At 46.2% G+C, this 20,522-nt stretch overlaps 1 protein-coding gene across 7 annotated transcripts in view; it reads right to left on the minus strand.

Moving 5' to 3' along the window:
* Positions 1 to 20,522, minus strand: part of TOM1L2 (target of myb1 like 2 membrane trafficking protein) — a 107,604-nt gene that overhangs the window by 37,598 nt on the left and 49,484 nt on the right. For 4 of the 7 annotated variants that reach the window (XR_011022627.1, XM_068243546.1, XM_068243550.1 and 1 more), the window contains exons 4-6: positions 13,745 to 13,894; positions 7,598 to 7,732; positions 893 to 1,060 (exon numbers count right to left, since the gene is read on the minus strand). Coding sequence is in view for 6 of the 7 variants with exons in the window: in XM_068243546.1 (XP_068099647.1) it covers positions 893 to 1,060; positions 7,598 to 7,732; positions 13,745 to 13,894 (453 nt within the window). In the remaining variant the exon portion in view is untranslated. The remainder of the gene's footprint in view (positions 1 to 892; positions 1,061 to 7,597; positions 7,733 to 13,744; positions 13,895 to 20,522) is intronic. The other 3 variants (XM_068243547.1, XM_068243552.1, XM_068243549.1) reach the window with 1 other exon arrangement.

The following is a 20,522-nucleotide window of genomic DNA, read 5'->3' on the forward strand; positions in this document are numbered from 1 at the left end:
ATGGCTTGTGGCAAACTGCAACTGCGACTTCTTATGCTTTCTGTTAACAATGGCTTTCTTCTTGCCATTCATCCATAAAGGCCAACTTTGTACAGTGCATGACTAATAGTTGTCCTATGGACAGATTCCCCCACTTGAGCTGTAGATCTCTGCAGCTCGTCCAGAGTCACCATGGGCCTCTTGACTGCATTTAATACAATAACATTTGTAAAGCGCTTTTCTCCCATAGGACTCAAAGCGCATATTTCTGATCAGCGCTCTCCTTGTTCGGCCTGTGAGTTTAGGTGGACGGCCTTGTCTTGGTAGGTTTACAGTTGTGCCATACTCCTTCCATTTCTGAATGATCGCTTGAACAGTGCTTCGTGGGATGTTCAAGGCTTTGGAAATCTTTTTGTAGCCTAAGCCTGCTTTAAATTTCTCAATAACTTTATCCCTGACCTGTCTTGGACCTGTCTGGTGTGTTCTTTGGACTTCATGGTGGTGTTGCTCCCAATATTCTCTTAGACAACCTCTGAGGCCCTCACAGAGCAGCTGTATTTGTACTGACATTAGATTACACACAGGTGCACTCTATTTAGTCATTAGCACTCATCAGGCAATGTCTATGGGCAACTGACTGCACTCAGACCAAAGGGGGCTGAATAATTACGCAAACCCCACTTTGCAGTTATCCATTTGTAAAAAATGTTTGGAATGATGTATGATTTTCGTTCCACTTCTCATGTGTACACCACTTTGTGTTGGTCTTTCACGTGGAATTCCAATACAATTGATTCATGTTTGTGGCAGTAACGTGACAAAATGTGGAAAACATCAAGGGGGCCAAATACTTTTGCAAACCACTGTATATATAAACCCTGGGGCCTGCCCACTTCAAGAACTCCCCGTGTACCTGCTCGGAATTGGCGGTGATCGGACCGCCCACACTTTGTGGCGAGGTTGCTGGAGCGGTGTACGGTGGCTGAGAGGAGGAAATAGTCAGGAAGTTCCCGGAATTCGCCCTCTGGTGGGTCTGAGACTTATGCATGTTCATGGCTGGATCCACTTCCGGGACACTCTGCTGGAGACAACATAATTGTGAGACATTAATCCTAATCCTAGCAATAATAATCCTAACATTTGTATAGCGCTTTTCTCCTGTTGGACTCAAAGCGCTCAAGAGCTGCATCCACTAAGGGTGTGCTTAATGGGCCACTCTGCAGCGTTAGGGAGTCTTGCCCGAGGACTTCTTACTGAATAGGTACTGACCCTAGCCAGGATTCCAACCCTGGTCTCCCAGGTCAAAGGCGATGCCCTTAAAGGACACATCCGAGGACTTTAAAAATAAAAAAAATCCACTTACCTGGGGCTTTCTCCAGCCCCTGACAGCCGTCATGTGCCCTCGCCGCAGCTCCGCTCCCAGCTGGTGGCCCAGGGTCCCCTCTGGCTCAAGATGCCGACTGCGCGAACGGCTCACAGAGCCGCACTGATGTCATCAAGACTGTACTGCGCAGTACAGCCCGGATGACGTCAGTGCGCCGCACAGTGTAACGCAGGAAGATGCCGACCTGGAGAGATCAGCATCTGCACCGGAGGTGACCGGGAGTCACGGCGAGGGCACAGGACGGCTGCCAGGGGCTGGTCTAGGCAATGCTGCAACCTCCCAAACATGCTGACACGGCTGTTTGTTTCTAAGCTTCCTGTTATTGCCTCATCCTACAAAATGGCTGCCATTAATAATGTCCGCTATAGAGCACTTCTGTAAGATGGACAGGATTTAATTAGGAGGATATTAGTTTCCATAACGGCAGAGACAATTTCCTAGCTCTACATTAGGAGTTCTAGAAGTTGCCTCTCCATAGATACGGGCCTGGTAGCGACGTTCAGCCTGCAGAGGGGGATGTTAATAATGCAGAGTGAAGTCTTGGCTTTCCAGACGATGCGGTCATCAATTATTTATCCGGAGAGGCTTCCTTCAGAAGTCACAGGCCAGGGCACAAGGACAGGGCATGTGCCAAGTGGAAGGACAGAACCGGCTGCGTTCCCCTGCTCTTATACCAGACACCCATCACTCCACCCCCCCCCCCCCCCCCCCCGCTACGGTCTGCACAGAACTCCCTCCACATCTCTCTCTCATTTGCAGCTCTACAGCGTGGACCGGCCATCAGGCAGGCCGGCATTGGCCACAACATCATATCAGCCATTTGGGGCTGGTTTGTGTTATCGGTTTTCTGGAAAATGTATGGCAAGCATAAAACAAAAACAAAACTTATTTTAGCTCTACCCCCAATTAAAGCCAGAGTTCTAGAATAGTTTTCATATAGAAATGCAGAGGAAAAATATTTTACAGTTATTACGCATTGAAATAAGTCTGAAAAAGTATATAGAATTCCGAATGATCAAACCTTAACTCCTTCTCAGCAATTCAAGAGCCGTACACACGATAGATAAAAGTCGTCGCAAGCAAATACACGATGTTGCAACCGGTTCTGACGTCATGTTCGATCCGCCCCATAGAGAAGAGCGGAGGTGTCCGGGGAGGCTGCGCCGATCGCTGGATACAGGGGGGGGGGGGGGGGGGGGTAATGTATTTAGCGGCGATCGGGGGGATCAGAAGTAATCAGGGGGATGCCGGCCACCATTGCTAGGTAGCCTAGTGCTAGCTGAAGATATTACCCGATCACTTAAAATTATAATGGGGGACTGTCAGCTGCAAACCCTCCGGCGTGCGTAACGCCCAGGGGGTTAAGGGGGCAGAGTCTGCTGATACGGAAGTAGTTAAACAAATGGCCTCAATTCACTAAGCTTATCTCCTGTCTTTAATAACGTTTCTAGAGTTGTTACCATGGTGACGAGGCATGTAGTATTCAGGAAACATTTTACCTCAGGCAAACCTAACGTTACCTCTTCTGTCTTTAAAGAAAACCTGAACTGAAAATTAAAAGTCAAAATAACCATACACAAGTCATACTTACCTCCCGTGTAGTCTACTCCTCAATCTCCTCCTCCTCTCCTGCATCCTGTATGTCCACTGTGATCAAGGGAATTCTCCATCCTCCATTTTGAAAATGGCCATTACCCATAACAGCTTTCTGGTCAGCACACAGTTAAACTGTAACATCGCCCACTTAAGCCATAGGGAAACATAGACATTACTTGGCACATCAGTCGTCCTCTCAGCGATAACTGACAGCAACTGATAAATAACTGACAGCAACTGATATATTTCAGTTCTGACAAAATGTTGTCAGAACTGGAAGGGATCCTTGTAAGAAGAAAATGGTGAGCCTCTGAGAGGAACTGATTTCAAGGTAACTATGCAATGTTCATTTGAAGTTACCTCGTGTTTATTTTAAATATTTTTACTCAGTACAGGTTCTCTTTAAGTTAACCCTTTAATCCTTAAAGAGACACTGAAGCGAAAAAAAATATATGATCTAGTGAATTGGTTGTGTACTATGAATAATTACTAGAAGATTAGCAGCAAAGAAAATATTCTCATACTTTTATTTTCAGGTATATAGTGTTTTTTCTAACATTGCATCATTCTCTAATATGTGCAAATTACACAACACTCAGCATTCAAAATGAGTCTTTCAGAGCAGTCTGTGAAGTAATGACCTCTCCTTTAGCAGAGGAAAAGTAAATAGTCCAGGAACAGTTGAGATAATAAAAGTCAGATAACAGCCCTCTCCACGACTATAGGTGCGTACACACGCCGGACTGGAGGCAACGACGGGTCCGTCGTTACCTCCCGCTGGGTGGGCGTGCCAACGACAGTCCGGCGTGTGTACGCACTGTCGGCGGACTGATACGGCTGCTTCTGAGCGATCCGCCCGGCGGATCGCTCAGAAGCAGCCGTATCAGTCCGCCGACAGTGCGTACACACGCCGGACTGTCGTTGGCACGCCCACCCAGCGGGAGGTAATGACGGACCCGTCGTTGCCTCCAGTCCGGCATGTGTACGCACCTTAACTTAGTCGGAGAGCTTAAAGGATACCCGAAGTGACATGGGACATGATGAGATAGACATGTGTATGCACAGTGCCTAGCACACAGATAACTATGCTGCATTCCTTTTTTTCTTTCTCTGCCTGAAAGAGTTAAATATCAGGTATGTAAGTGGCTGACTGAGTCCTGACTCAGACAGGAAGTGACTACAGTGTGACCCTCACTGATAAGAAATTCCCCTTTTTATCTCTTTCATGCTCTCAGAAGCCATTTTCTGCTAGGAAACTGTTTTTATAGTTGGAATTTCTTATCAGTGAGGGTCACACCATAGTCACTTCCTGTCTGAGTCAGGACTGAGTCAGCCACTTACATACCTGATATTTAACTCTTTCAGACAGAGAAAGAAAAAAGGAACACAGCCTAGTTATTTGTGTGCTAGGCACTGTACATACACATGTCTATCTCATCATGTCACACGTCACTTCGGGTATCCTTTAATGACTTGTTTGCATAGAGATAACAACTGGAGTTTCTCAACTCTTCCTGTACTGGAAACAATTACACTGATGTATCTGATCTTAATGTTTTATTTCTTACCTGTGCTTCACATACAAATCATAATATCATTTTTTTTTTCGCTTCAGTGTCTCTTTAAAATAACTCCAGAACTCTAAAGTTAAAGACAGCTGTTAACTGTGTGTAAAAATAACTACAGAGGAGGTAACTTTAGGAATGAGGAGATAAGATAACTCTCTCACTGTGTGGAGGTATGTTTTCTCTTGCCTTTGGCCTCAATGCACTAAGCTTAACTCCTGTCTTTAATAACTCTTCTGAGCTGTTTCTACCGTTATCACCATGGTGATAACTGTAGAAACAGCTCAGAAGAGTTATTAAAGACAGGAGATAAGCTTAGTGAATTAAGGCTATCATCTCCAGCATGATCTTAGTGAATTAAAGAGACACTGAAGCGAAAAAAAAATTATGATATTATGATTTGTATGTGTAGTACAGCTAAGAAATAAAACATTAAGATCAGATACATCAGTCTAATTGTTTCCAGTACAGGAAGAGTTGAGAAACTCCAGTTGTTATCTCTATGCAAACAAGCAATTAAGCTCTCCGACTAAGTTAGTCGTGGAGAGGGCTGTTATCTGACTTTTATTATCTCAACTGTAATTGAACTGTTTACTTTTTCTCTGCTAGAGGAGAGGTCATTAGTTCACAGACTGCTCTGAAAGAATCATTTTGAATGCTGAGTGTTGTGTAATCTGCACATATTATAGAATAATGCAATGTTAGAAAAAACACTATATACCTGAAAATAAAAGTATGAGAATATTTTCTTTGCTGCTAATCTTCTAGTAATTATTCATAGTACACAACCAATTCACTATATCATATTTTTTTTTTCGCTTCAGTGTCTCTTTAAGGTTAATCTGGCAACAAGAAACCATAACATTACATTGCGCGGCAAAAAAAACCCTGTGACAATACCTGGCAACAAGAAACCATGGCAATACCCGGTACACAGAAACCATGTTGTTAACTGGCATTAAGAAACCAGGACATTACCCCGTAATAAAAACCCATAACATTACCTGGCAACAAGAAACCATGACATTATAAAGCAACAAGAAACCGTGATATTAAAGAGAAACCATAACCAAGAATTGACCTTTATCCCAATTAGTAGCTACTACCCCCTTTCCCATGAGAAATCTTTTCCTTTTCTCGAATAGATCGGGGGGCTCTGTATGGCTGATATTGTGGTGAAACCCCTCCCACAGTGTGATGTCAGGACCATGGTTCTGACATCACACTGTGGGAGCCTTGTTTCCAACTGCCAAAAAAGCAAGCAGCATCTCCTTCCACTGACTTCACCTGCTAGCAGTAAAAATGTCCCCATGTGATAAATGTCAGAATGTAAATCAGGGATTTAAAAGATTTTACAATGGGCAAACACTGACAATCATTTATACATAATTACTGTACAAATGAAGCACTATTTTTTTATTAAAAAAACATTTTTCACTGGAGTTCCTCTTTAACCTCTATAAGAGGTGCGTCTGGGACTGTGGTCATGCCAGCTGCGCATGTGCAGTCCACACGCCCTTCTATGCGCTCCAGTTCTGTGCATGCGTGGTTCTCAAAAGAATAAACCAGGCATGGGCAGAACACTCCCAGTGAGTGGAGTGCGTTCGAGAAGGGAGCGTGCATGCGTGGTCGACGCAAACAGTCTCAGCCTTACGGAGCCACCAGCAGGAGAACGGAGGGGGCTCAGAGGACGCAGAGGGACCTCACAGACTACGGGAGGCTAGAAGAAGCCCCCGGTAAGTAAAAGTCTACAGTTAAAGGAATACTGTAGGGGGGGGTCGGGGGAAAAAGAGTTGAACTTACCCGGGGCTTCTAATGGTCCCCCGCAGACGTTCTGTGCCCGCGCAGCCACTCACCGATGCTCCGGTCCCTGCAGACATCCTGTGCCCGCGCAGCCACTCACCGATGCTCCGGCCCCGCCTCCAGTTCACTTCTGGAATTTCAGACTTTAAAGTCTGAAAACCACTGCGCCTGTGTTGCCCTGTTGTCTGGATGTCTGCGGGGGACCATTAGAAGCCCCGGGTAAGTTCAACTCTTTCTTTCCCCTACGGTATTCCTTAAAAGGCACGACTGTGAGGGCATGGGACGGCTGGAGGGGGCTGGTAGAAGCCCCAGGGAAGTAAAACTGATTTTTTATTCCTGACTTAAGTGTCCCTTTAAAGGACCAGGGTATTTTTCAGTGATCGGTGCTGCGTGGGCTCTACAGCCCGCAGCACCGATCAAGAGTGCAGCAGGGCGATCAGACTACCCCCCATTTTTCCCCACTAGGGGGATGTCCTGCTGGGGGGGTCTGATCGCTGCCGGGTGCATTTGCTTAGCGGGGGGGGGGGCTCTTCAAAGCCCCCCTCCGCAGTGTTCTGCGCCCTCTCGCCCGTTCCCTCCCTCTCCCTACCCCTCTGAGCGGCGCAGGACGGATATCCGTCCTGCGCCTGATAGGATAGGCTTCTGCCTATCAGATGCCGGCGATCCCCGGCCAATCAGAGGCCAGGGATTGCCGATCTACGTCACAGCGCTGCTGCGCAGCAGCGCCGTATTGATGTAAACAGCTGGGATTTCTTCCCCGCGTGTTTACATTATGCGTGCGAGCCGCGATCGGCGGCTCGCACACTGTTCACAGAGACAGTCTCCGTGAACTGACATGGAAAGGCCGCTCGATCGGGCGGCCGTTTCCATGCTATACCACTAACGACCCGCCGACGCCTATCGGCGTTAGCTGGTCGTTAAGTGGTTAAAGAGGAACTGTCACGAAAATCTTAAAATTCAAAACGCATACAAATAAGTACAGTTCTCCTAAAGTGTCTTTATAAAGAATAAAGGCCATGCTGAGAATCCCCCATGAAGAGATGGACTAGCCCAAAACCTGTCAGTAATGTCAAATGTCTACTACCTACTGTAAGTGACAGCAACATAGGAGAGAAGTAATTTATGGCTCATTTTACTCTGGAAGAATTCTGCTTCTTATTTGTATGTGTTTTAAATTTTTAAGATTTTCGCAACATTTCCTCTTTAAGCACAGCTCAGGTTCTTCCTGGCAGGTTTGCTGTACAGACTGGCAGCTGTGCTGGTCTCTCACCCTCTGTGGCGTGTGTATTGGAGACAAGGCGTCCAGGTCTGCCATAGGAAACTCAATGCCTTTCCTCTTCAGCTCTTCATAAATATGCACAACACCCGTGAGGTCGGGGCTGCTCCGAAAAGCATCTGCCCAAGCCTAGAGAGAGGAGGAGACACGTGTATCAAGCTGACTGATGGAAAAACAAGATAATGTAAAACAAGACTTCATCCAATCAACTGCTTCATGTGTGACTACAGAGGAGGAAGACTACCGCTAACACTACGGCCATCCTGACATCCGATACGGGGTTATTGCTAGAAACTCCCTTCATCACATCCTGCGTGTAATGCTCAGAAACTGCACTAAACAACAGATTTCCATATGAATGCTCCGCATCTTCTACAGCGCTTTACAGAGTACATAGTCATGTCACTGACTGTCCTCAGAGAAGCTCACAATGTAATCCTACCATAGTCATAGTCTAATGTCCTACCATATTATTATTATGCATTTATATAGCACTAACATCTTCTGCAGCACATTGCAGAGTACATAGTCATGTCACTGACTGGCCTCAGAGGAGCTCACAATCTAATCCTACCATAGTCATAGCCTAATGTCCTACCATATTATTATTATGTATTTATATAGCACTAACATCTTCTGCAGCACATTACAGAGTACATAGTCATGTCACTGACTGTCCTCAGAGGAGCTCACACTCTAATCCTACCGTAGTCATAGTGTAATGTCCTACCATATTATTATTATGTATTTATATAGCACTGACATCTCCTGCAGCACATTACAGAGTACATAGTCATGTCACTGGCTGTCCTCAGAGGAGCTCACACTCTAATCCTACCATAGTCATAGTCTAATGTCCTCCCATATTATTATTATGTATTTATATAGCACTAACATCTTCTGCAGCACATTACAGAGTACATAGTTATGTCACTGACTGTCCTCAGAGGAACTCACAATCTAATTCTACCATACTCATTGTCTAATGTCCTACCATATTATTATTATTATTATTATGTATTTATATAGCACTGACATCTTCTGCAGCACATTACAGAGTACATAGTCATGTCACTGACTGTCCTCAGAGGAGCTCACAGTCTAATCCCACCATAGTCAGTCTAATGTCCTACCATATTATTATTATGTATTTATATACAGTAGCACTGACATCTCCTGCAGAACATTACAAAGTACATAGTCATGTCACTGACTGTCCTCAGAGGATCTCACAATCTAATCCTACCATAGTCATAGTGTAATGTCCTACCATATTATTATTGTGTATTTATATAGCACTGACATCTTCTGCAGCACTGTACAGAGTACATAGTCATGTCACTGACTGTCCTCAGAGGAGCTCACACTCTAATCCTACCATAGTCATAGTCTAATGTCCTACCATATTATTATTGTGTATTTATATAGCACTGACATCTTCTGCAGCACATTACAGAGTACATAGTCATGTCACTGACTGTCCTCAGAGGAGCTCACAATCTAATCCTACCATAGTCCTAGTGTAATGTCCTACCATATTATTATTATGTATTTATATACCACTGACATCTTCTGCAGCACTGTACAGAGTACATAGTCATGTCACTGACTGTCCTCAGAGGAGCTCACACTCTAATCCTACCATAGTCATAGTCTAATGTCCTACCATATTATTATTATTATGTATTTATATAGCACTGACATCTTCTGCAGCACTGTACAGAGTACATAGTCATGTCGTCATGTCACTGACTGTCCTCAGAGGAGCTCACAATCTAATCCTACCATAGTCATAGTCTAATGTCCTACCATATTATTATTATTATGTATTTATATAGCACTGACATCTTCTGCAGAACTTTACAGAGTACATAGTCATGTCACTGACTGTCCTCAGAGGAGTTTGCAATGTAATCCTACATAGTCATATATCCATTATAGTTAAGGGTCAATTTAGGAGATGACAATTCAGTGATCTGCATGGTTTTGGGATGTGGGAGGAAACCGGGGTGCATGGAGGAAACCCACACAGACATGGGGAGAACATACAAACCTCTTGCAGAGAGTGCCCTGGCTGGGATTTGAGCTGGGACCCAGCGCTGCAAGGCGAGAGTGCTATGCCACCGTGTTGCTCTGAATGGGTACACATAATTTCTGTGCACACACAGTATGAGGTGAGTACTCTGTATGAGTTGAGCAGTGGGTCTGTACGAGGGGGGCGGGGCCAGAAGAGAGGATGGTGAGTAGCACTCAGTCCACCGCAGAGAAGGGGAGCCACTTACCTTGTAGTGTATGTCTGGTGATGTCCTCCTCTGTATGAGGCGAGCGGGGCAGGTAGAGAAATGATGCTGTTCTCCAGGACGGACTGCCTCCCCAGTAACTGTGCCTCACAGCAGCTCTACGCACCGCGACACACTAACCTGCTGGCCTGGCAGCGTCGCACGTGTCACCCGATCTACCTGCATCGCGACACGAAGCAACAGATGGACACCGTATACAATGCTCTCTACTTTGGAGTTTAATTACAGAGATGGGGTCCTGTGCGTCAGTCTGACCTGACACCAGCGTGTACCAGTAATGCCCTGGCCAGGATCTTCTAGTTACACCCATCTTCAGCCCGTTATACCTTCTTATTTTTTCTTTTCATTTTATCAGCATTGCAGATGGAATAGGTTGGATTAATACTTTCAATAGATATTATTTGAAACAAGAAATAAATCTCCTTTGCTAAAATAAACCTGTTATTTTGAAAACAGCAAACAGATACTTTCCTCAGTAGAGGGAATCCTCAGCATCCTCCAGATGTTTCCCCCGTCCTCCTCCCAACCCAGTGATGGACCCCCTGGAAATCGCAGCCGCACCCTCGCCCATGGACTAGCGTAGCCGCACTGTGTAGCACGTCTTACCCCGATCCAGTGACGGACCCTCCGGAAATCAAGCAGCGCTCTCATCTGTGGACTACTGTGGCCGCACTGTGCAGGACGCCTTCCCCCGATCTAGTGATGGACCCTCCAGAAATCGCAGCCGTGCTCTCTTCCATGGACCCTGTAGAAATCAGGGCCGTGCTCTCGTCCGTGAAACAGCATGGCTGCCTGTGCAGGATTGCCTTTCCCTGATCCAGCGCTGGACCCTCCAGAAATCACAGCCGTGCTCTCGTCCGTGGACTAGCGTGGCCGCACTGTGCAAGACACCTTCCCCCGATCCAGCGCTGGACCCTTCAGAAATCGCAGCCGCGCTCTCGTCTGTGGACTAGCGTGGCCGCAGTATGCAAGACTAGAGATGGGCCGAACGGTTCGCCCGCGAACGGTTCCAGGCGAACTTTGGGGGTTTGCGTTCGCCAGCGAAGGCAAACTTTTGCGGAAGTTCGGTTCGCCCCCACAGTGCACCGTTAGGGTCAACTTTGACCGTCTACATCACAGTCAGCAGGCACATTGTAGCCAAACAGACTAAACTCGCTCCTGGAGCCACTCCCCCCCCCCCCCCCCCCCCCATAAAAGGCAGGGTTCTCCGGCAGTTTTACTCACTCGTCTACCTACAGAAATTAGTAAGGGGACAGCTGCTACACACACTTTGCTAGGGAAAGCTTAGTTAGGCTCTTGTAGGCTTGTTAGCTTGCTCCTGGCTGATTGTTATTCCTTATATAGCACCCTACAACAGCTCCCTTCCTCCCTCCTCCCTTCTTCCCTCCCTCCCTCATTCCTAGGGATTTGTAGGATGTCAAAAGCACGCCTCACATGCATTGGCCAGGAATCGAACCCAGGTCAACTGCTTGGAGGGCAGCTATGCTCACCACTATACCACCAATACTACAGGCTGAAGCTAGCCTAGTTGGCCTGGGAAGGATGAAAAGCTAGGTGGCCATGCAACCATTCCTGCTAACCTAAAGCTTACTTGTCTTACATCACATTGGCTTAGGACTTTACCAAATCCAATGCTCCAATATGGGGAAGCTTCTCTGTTTGCTATTTTTTTTTGTTTTTTGAAGTGTGGTGTCACAGTTCACTCATCTCTTCAACTACAAGAAAGGCCCAGGAGTAGTCTTAGCTACCGTAATATCTATGTTACAGCAGGGCCCTTATTACACTTTCTCTTACAGGGCTATGGAAACCGTTTTGCCCATGCGATAAAGCGAGGTGCAAAAATGAAATCATGCCTAGCAGAGGATGTTTTTGATCCATCAACCTCTGGGTTATGGGCTCAGCACGCTTCCGCTGCACCACTCTGCAGTCTGCTTACATTTGTATACAATCTTCAAGTTTAAGAAGAGTACATTAGTTGAAATAGTTACACTACAGTCTGTGTTACAGCAAGGCCCTAATGACACTCTTAAGGGAATATGGCCGCCATAGCCCCTTAAGAGAAAGTGTCATTAGGGCCTTGCTGTAACAGATTGTAGTGTAACTATTTCAACTAATGTACCCTTCTTAAACTTGAAGATTGTATACAAATGTAAGCAGACTGCAGAGTGGCGCAGCGGAAGTGTGCTGGGCCCATAACCCAGAGGTTGATGGATCAAAAACATCCTCTGCTAGGCATGATTTCATTTTTGCACCTCGCTTTATCGCATGGGCAAAACGGTTTCCATAGCCCTGTAAGAGAAAGTGTAATAAGGGCCCAGCCGTAACATAGATATTACGGTAGCTAAGACTACTCCTGGGCCTTTCTTGTAGTTGAAGAGATGAGTGAGCTGTGACGCCCCAAAAAAAACAAAAAAAAAAATTGCAAACAGAGAAGCTTCCCCATATTGGAGCATTGGATTTGGTAAAGTCCTAAGCCAATGTGATGTAAGACACAAGTAAGCTTTAGGTTAGCAGGAATGGTTGCATGGCCACCTAGCTTTTCATCCTTCCCAGGCCAGCTAGGCTAGCTTCAGCCTGTAGTGTTGGTGGTATAGTGGTGAGCATAGCTGCCCTCCAAGCAGTTGACCTGAGTTTGCTTCCTGGCCAATGTATGTGAGTGTGCTTTTGACATCCTACAAACCCCTGGAATGCAAGATCCTCCTCCGGAGGAGGAGAAGGAGAGAGGGAGGGAGGAGAGGGGGAGAATTACTCCCTGATTGATGTGTTAAAACACTGCTTTGTGGGAAAAAAAAAATTTCTGGGACTTTTGACGTCTATCCCAGTCAACCATGTCTCCCTCCAGGTGTTAGATGCTTTGAAACATGTTTTACATCACTTTTCTGGCCAGCATAATTTTTTTTCAAACTTTGCAAGTTCGCCTCCCCATTGAAGTCTATTGCGGTTCGTGAAAGTTCACGCGAACCAAACTTTCGCGGTAGGTTCGGGCCATCTCTATGCAGGACGCCTTCCCCCGATCCAGCGCTGGACACTCCAGAAATCATGGCCGCTCTCTCGTCCGTGGACCAGCGTGGCTGCCCTGCGCAGCATGCCTTGCCCCGACACAGCAGCACGGAGTCAAGTGGTTAAAGTGAAAAAAGAGCAGTTCTTCTCCCAGCTCCCCCTGCAGTCCTTGTGACCCTTGCCGTCATTCTGCGACCCGCCAAAGCCCCTGTGAAAGCTGGCCGACGCGGGCAGTCAATGGCTACTGTGAATGCCCAATCAGGAGGTGCACGGCACTGGGCCGCACATACAGCTTTCAGGGGGGCACTGCAGCTGACTGGAAGATACAGAGGGACTACAGGGTGCCTGGTATCGGCCCCTAACTTCCAGCCATAGGAGCTCTGCACGATTTAGAATATGAAAACATTTTAGCCAATTTCATGCTCCCAATTTGTTTAGAGATGGTCTCTTCCTGTTCTAACCTGGCTGTGACCTGTAGAGAGTCCCGACCTCAATCCAACAGAACTCCTCTGACATGAGTTAGAGCGGAGCCAGCAAGTCACACCTCCTCCTCCATCAGTGCCTGAACTCACACATAGCTCTCCAAGAAGAATGGTCAAACATTCCCATAAACACACACTGAAACCTTGTGGAAAGTCCACCCAGGCTCCCTGGCCATATAGTGTAAGTTTACCCTAAAGTCAGAGAGAATCCACAGACCAGAGGAGGCGGTATCTCACTAACAGGGGGACAGGAAATATTAAACACCCCAAAGAAAGTCAGCTGCTTGGAGCCAGTTGCTTCCCCGGAGCTGGGCTTTAATGCCTCAGGTTCTGGTGACTCCTCTCCTGGAGAGACTCACCTGGATAAGAGCCAGCACCTTGTCCTGCACGATGGTGGGTGGGTTGTTCTTGGGGGAAACTATCTTCACCAGGACGCCATCTATGAAATCGCGGTGCGTGACAAGCACGTGGAAGCGATGGCCGCAGTTCTTCACGCAGGTCTCTAATACCTGAGAGACACAGATTATTATTATACATTTATACATCCGGAAACATTGTCTACAAAGCACTCACATAACTTCCTCTCCCAGAGGCTCACAATCTATTCCTGACAGTGTAGGGAAAGCTGCTCATGTTTCTCTATATGGGATAGAAGTAGTTGTGGTCATGTGATCAGGAGGTCATAGATTCAGATAAAGGGGTGACAGCCGTTTCCCAGTCTCTGCTGTAATGCAGCCCTCACACCAGGAGGGGGAGCTGTGATATCAAGTCAGGAAGACTGACAGATCGATCCTTCTCATTAGCTGATCCAATCCATCCACACACAGATTTTCAATAGATTTCAGCATGAAATCCACTGACAACTATGTGCACTCCCTGGCGGGTCCCCAGGAACCCCCACCCCCTAAGTGGGCGAGGAGGGCTCAACTCTCCATCAGTGCACGTCTTCTCTCTACTGTTGGACACTCCTCCCCGTCTCTAGGGATGATCAATAAGATGCAAATAATTTTGCGTTGATGCAGGATTATGCAAATTTTGTATGCAGCTTGGAAATTGGTTCATTTTGAAGCTCCACAAATTTGCATACAAAATCTGCATAAGGCTGCATCAACTCAAAGTTATTGGCATCTCATTGCACATCCCAACCTGTCTCTTTTGCCTAAGTACCCTGTGCCAAAGACTGGAGCCAAAACACTAGAGGCACTGTGGCACTACCTTACCTGACCACTAGAGGCCTCTATTGTTTGGATAGATCGATTTCAGCCAAAAATCCACCTGCCTGAGTCAGTAATCATTTGCATCATCGATTTCTAGCAGATTTGATCAAGGGATCAAATCGTCCGGATGTCGATGGGAAAAACAACAACTGCATCACTTGTGGCCACAAAGATGAATGATGAGTGCGATTGCTACAGCTACAAACTGAGTAATCTGGCGGTTTCTCTGCCTACCGCAAAGTGACGTTTACAGCCTTACTTCGTTAAATGCATGTTGAGGCAGTTTTTTCCTCTTAAATCTTCATTTTAAAGAACTGGGTTTCCAATTAATTTATGCAATAAAAAGTGTTGGGAAAAAAAATCAATATATATTTTTTTTAAACCAAAATACAAGACAAGACAAATAACATTTATATTGCGCTTTTCTCCTTGCGGACTTAAAGCACCAGAGCAGAGCAGCAGCCACTAGGGCGCGCTCTATAGGCAGTAGCAGTGTAAGGGAGACTTGCCAAAGGTCTCCTACTGAATTAGTGCTGGCTTACTGAACAGGCAGAGCCGAGATTCGAACCCTGGTCTCCTGTGTCAGAGGCAGAGCCCTTAACCATTACACCATCAGCCAACTACCATACAGTAAACTAGCGTCTGCACCAGTTCATAATTCCTCTGCAACTGCTCAAGTCCCAGTAAGCCTGAAACCCAACCTCTTAGGGGAGAGAGGTCGCTGTCAGCTGAAGCCACGCCCCCTGATGACTGACAGCCTATCACAGCTTTAGACTGACTAGAAAGAGGAGGGGGATGTGCAGCCAGCTGGAGATTGTGGAGGACAAAACAGGAAGTTGTGAATTGGAATATTTTACTTAAAAGAATAAATACAATTATTTAAAACTTTTATGCAAAGTAACGCAAACAAAACCGTATGAGCATACAATTTATTTAGAGGCTCACAGGTGCTCATGCCAATTAATTTTAGTACATTTTCTTTTTATTTCTTATTTGTTACATTTCCTTGCTACTAATTAGTACTGCTGTAATGTGTATGTATGGTCACTTGTCACTAGGGGGCAGTGTGAGACAATAACAGAGGACTTCTGCTTTCAGTTTCTATATCCTCTGCTAGCAGAGATCTCCAAGAATTTACAGCACAATGAGTCCTGCCGACTGAGATCAAAAGCAGCGCACTTATGTCACATGAGATAACGCTACTGAAGCGGCTAATGAGTTATTAACTTTTCCTGAACTACGGCTGCTGTACAAGGAAACCTATTTGAACCAGGGCTGTGGAGTCGGGGCAATTTTGGGTACCTGGAGTCGGAAGACAGTGCACCGACTGACTACTAATGACTTTAAACTGTAATTAAAATAGAAAATATGGTAAAATGTTCTATTTCTCAGATAATAGTCATCATAAATAATTTATACATACAGTAATAGCTGTGCTTAGTCCACAAAAATGAAATAATCCAATCAAAATGAGTTACTTGTGCTGCTTCAATAAAGCAGTCCTCGTATTTTTAAAGTCAGATATACTCATCTGATTGTGACTGTATATATGATGTGTACACAGGAATCTCTTATATATGTTACGGCCAGAATACGTAGTGTGGTCACTTCTAGTTCTGGCCGGCCAATGTGCGAAGTGGCCGCAGCGCAGCGGCCAATGTTAGAAATGGAATGTTTACGTCGTCTCGCTGCAGCCAAATTGATGACAACTTGCTTAATTTAACGAAATATAGCCGGCGGCAATGTAATAGATGAAGCCGCCGGCTTTCGCACCGCCTCTCCCCGATCCCCCCCTCCCTCCTCTCCCCGATCCCCCCCCCGGCCTCCCATACAATATACGTAGCAACCGGGGACATGCAGCCGGAGAGTCATTCGCCGCGGCAGGGGCAGCAGAGCGGGGAGGCTGCAGACATTGCTTCTGCCAGCACCCGCTCTGCAGGAACGGCAGGATTCCCCTGCCGCGACGAACAACTCTCGGGACACCGCGTGTCCCCGCCGGCTGCCACTTATTGTATGGGAGGCGGGGGTGGTGGATAGGGGAGAGAAGAGAGGCAGTGCGAAAGCCGGCGGCTTCATCTATTACATTGCCGCCGGCTATATTTCATTAAATTAAGCAAGTTGTCATCAATTTGGCTGCAGCGAGACGGCGTAAACATTACATTTCTAACAATGGCCGCTGCGCTGCGGCCACTTCGCACATTGGCCGGCCAGAACTAGAAGTGGCCACACTACGGGTTCTGGCCGTAACATATATACTAAATAACATCTATGCTGTAAGAATAAAGCCTGATGTGTAGCTGTGTCACTAATAGAGATGGTCAATGAGATGGAAATAATTCTGCATTGATGCTGATTTATGCAAATGTATGCACTCCCTTTGCTGATGAAATCAAATAATTTGATATCTTGTTAACATTTGGTTTGGTGACTACAAATTAAAGGGTATCTGAGACGGATGAAAAGAAGAGTGTTATACATACCTGGGGCTTCCTCCAGCCCCCTTCAGGCTAATCAGTCCCTCGCTGTCTACCTCCACCCGGATCTTCTGCTATGAGTCCTGGTAATTCAGCCAGTCAGTGCAGTCCGGCCGCATGCCGCTTCCACAGCCAAGAGCGTTCTGCACCTGCGCAATAGTGCTGCACAGGTGTAGTATGCTCCTGGCGGTGGAGTGTGTGCATGCGCACCACGCCCGACTGGCTCAAGTACCTGGACTCATAGCAGAAGATCCAGGTGGTGGAGGAGGACAACGAGGGACTGATTATCCTGAAGGCGGCTGGAGGAAGCCCCAGGTATGTATAAAACTTTAATTTCATCTGTCTCAGGTTTACTTTGTTACACAGTAGTACTATACTCTACATATGCACTCCCCACAGAGCTGCAGGGAATCCACTGAGAATGTTGTGCACATCGAACACAGAGGTGTTGTCTATCACCCATAAACCTTGTTCAGATTGTACATGAAGAATGTGTAATAGAGGAAGAATCTCCTCATTCCCCTGCAGAGTACCTGCACATCACTCTTACATGTACCCACACTTACATTGCCTAGGGCCTGATCCATGTTCAGATTGTACATGAAGAATGTGTAATAGAGGAAGAATCTCCTCATTCCCCTGCAGAGTATCTGCACATCACTCTTATGGTGGCCATACATGGTACAATTTTTTCATACAATCTTACCATTTCTATGTAGTATAAGGGTAAATTAAGTGAATATACTGAAAGGATAATTTAGGCAGTTCCCTTATAGTACATAGAATTGGTAAGATTGGATGAAAAAATTGTACCATGTATGGCCACCTTTACATGTACCCACAGTTACATTGCCTAGGGCCTGATAGATGTTCTTTGTTCCGGTTTGTACCTTTTACAAGTACTCTTACCAAGGACTAGTTTTAGTCTAAAGGGAATAAATATGGCAGTCTACATATCCTTCTCATTTCAGTTGTCTTTTAAAATTCCTAAGCATTGGCAGTTAAGAGACGATTTTCATGTTACATACTTTCAATCAACAAGATTGTAATATGCAAATTAGAGGAGTCGGAGTCAGTGGATTTTTGTACCGACTCCACAGCCCTGATTTGAACCGTACAAGGATGTAGCAAAAAGTGTCCTACAGCTGAAGGGTAGTGGTGTGGTGTCGATATGGCATAACCCTGGCCAGCAACACGCTAGGCCCGCCCTGATTTTGTACAGCCGCAGCAGAACTTTCAGGGCTCTGAGCCTGCTGATGAACAGCTGTTTTCAGAGACATGCGCAGTAGGGAGCTAGCGATAATATTTGCTGCTCGGAACGCAGAGCTCTCTGGCCATGCGCATTGCAGTGTTCCACAATGCACCCCTGTGACTGGTTACATTCAAGCCTGGAGATCTCTGCAACCATGGTGCCTACTGATGCCAAATGCGGAGGGGAAGGACAGGGAACCCCAGAGCTGCTTCCATGCCAAACTGCATACGTCTAACGCGGCTGATTACAATGCACAAACCAGCAAGGCTGAGGATCTCTTACCAGCCCACCAAGTATAGGACCAGTATGGGCTATGGTCGGGGAGATTCCTGGGCTGAGATGTAACAGATTGGGTTGCATAATGTCAGCACCGCCAGAGGCCCCCTGAAAGTGGTGAAGGTTTCAGCTTCAAGGGGCTGCCCACATCAGTGATAGTCCACATACAGGCAAAATTTGGGGTCCCCAGCAGCCTCTGAAACCCCATTGGGACCCCCAGAATGGCCTCCCCTCACACTGAGAAATGCCAAGTATCCTCAGCATGATGATCCCCAAGCATCCTCAGCATGATGATCCCCAAGCATCCTCAGCATGATGATCCCCAAGCATCCTCAGCATGATGATCCCCAAGCATCCTCAGCATGATGATCCCCAAGCATCCTCAGCATGATGATCCTCAAGTATTCTCATTATGATGATCCCCAAGTACCCTCAGTATGAGGATCCTCAAGTACCCTCACTATGATGATCCTCAAGTATCCTCAGTATGACGATCCTCAAGCATCCTCAGTATGACGATCCTCAAGCATCCTCAGTATGACGATCCTCAAGCATCCTCAGTATGATGAGCCCCAAGCATCCTCAGCATGATGATCCTCAAGTATTCTCATTATGATGATCCCCAAGTATCCTCAGTATGAGGATCCCCAAGTATCCTCAGTATGAGGATCCTCAAGTACCCTCAGTATGAGGATCCTCAAGTACCCTCACTATGATGATCCTCAAGTATCCTCAGTATGACGATCCTCAAGCATCCTCAGTATGATGATCCTCAAGCATCTTCAGCATGATGATCCTCAAGTATCCTCAGTATGATGATCCTCAAGTACCCTCAGTATGATGATCCCCAAGTACCCTGAGTATGATGATCCTCAAGCATCCTCAGTATGATGATCCTCAAGCATCCTCAGTATGATGATCCTCAAGCATCCTCAGTATGATGATCCTCAAGCATCCTCAGTATGATGATCCTCAAGCATCCTCAGTATGATGATCCTCAAGCATCCTCAGTATGATGATCCTCAAGCATCCTCAGTATGATGATCCTCAAGCATCCTCAGTATGATGATCCTCAAGCATCCTCAGTATGATGATCCTCAAGCATCCTCAGTATGATGATCCTCAAGCATCCTCAGTATGATGATCCTCAAGCATCCTCAGTATGATGATCCTCAAGTATCCTCAGTATGATGATCCCCAAGTACCCTGAGTATGATGATCCTCAAGTATCCTCAGTATGATGATCCTCAAGCATCCTCAGTATGACGATCCTCAAGCATCCTCAGTATGATGATCCCCAAGCATCCTCAGTATGATGATCCTCAAGCATCCTCAGCATGATGATCCTCAAGTATTCTCATTATGATGATCCCCAAGTATCCTCAGTATGAGGATCCTCAAGTACCCTCAGTATGAGGATCCTCAAGTACCCTCAGTATGAGGACCCTCAAGTACCCTCACTATGATGATCCTCAAGTGTCCTCAGTATGATGATCCTAAAGTATCCTCAGTATGACGATCCTAAAGCATCCTCAGTATGATGATCCTCAAGCATCTTTAGCATGATGATCCTCAAGTATCCTCAGTATGATGATCCTCCAGTACCCTCAGTATGATGATCCCCAAGTACCCTGAGTATGATGATCCTCAAGTATCCTCAGTATGATGATCCTCAAGCATCCTCAGTATGATGATCCTCAAGCATCCTCAGTATGATGATCCTCAAGCGTCCTCAGTATGATGATCCTCAAGTGTCCTCAGTATGATGATCCTCAAGCATCCTCAGTATGATGATCCCCAAGCATCCTCAGCATGATGATCCTCAAGTATTCTCATTATGATGATCCCCAAGTATCCTCAGTATGAGGATCCTCAAGTACCCTCAGTATGAGGATCCTCAAGTACCCTCACTATGATG

This window comes from Hyperolius riggenbachi, chromosome 7, assembly GCF_040937935.1.
Source record: "Hyperolius riggenbachi isolate aHypRig1 chromosome 7, aHypRig1.pri, whole genome shotgun sequence".
NCBI lineage: Eukaryota > Metazoa > Chordata > Amphibia > Anura > Hyperoliidae > Hyperolius > Hyperolius riggenbachi.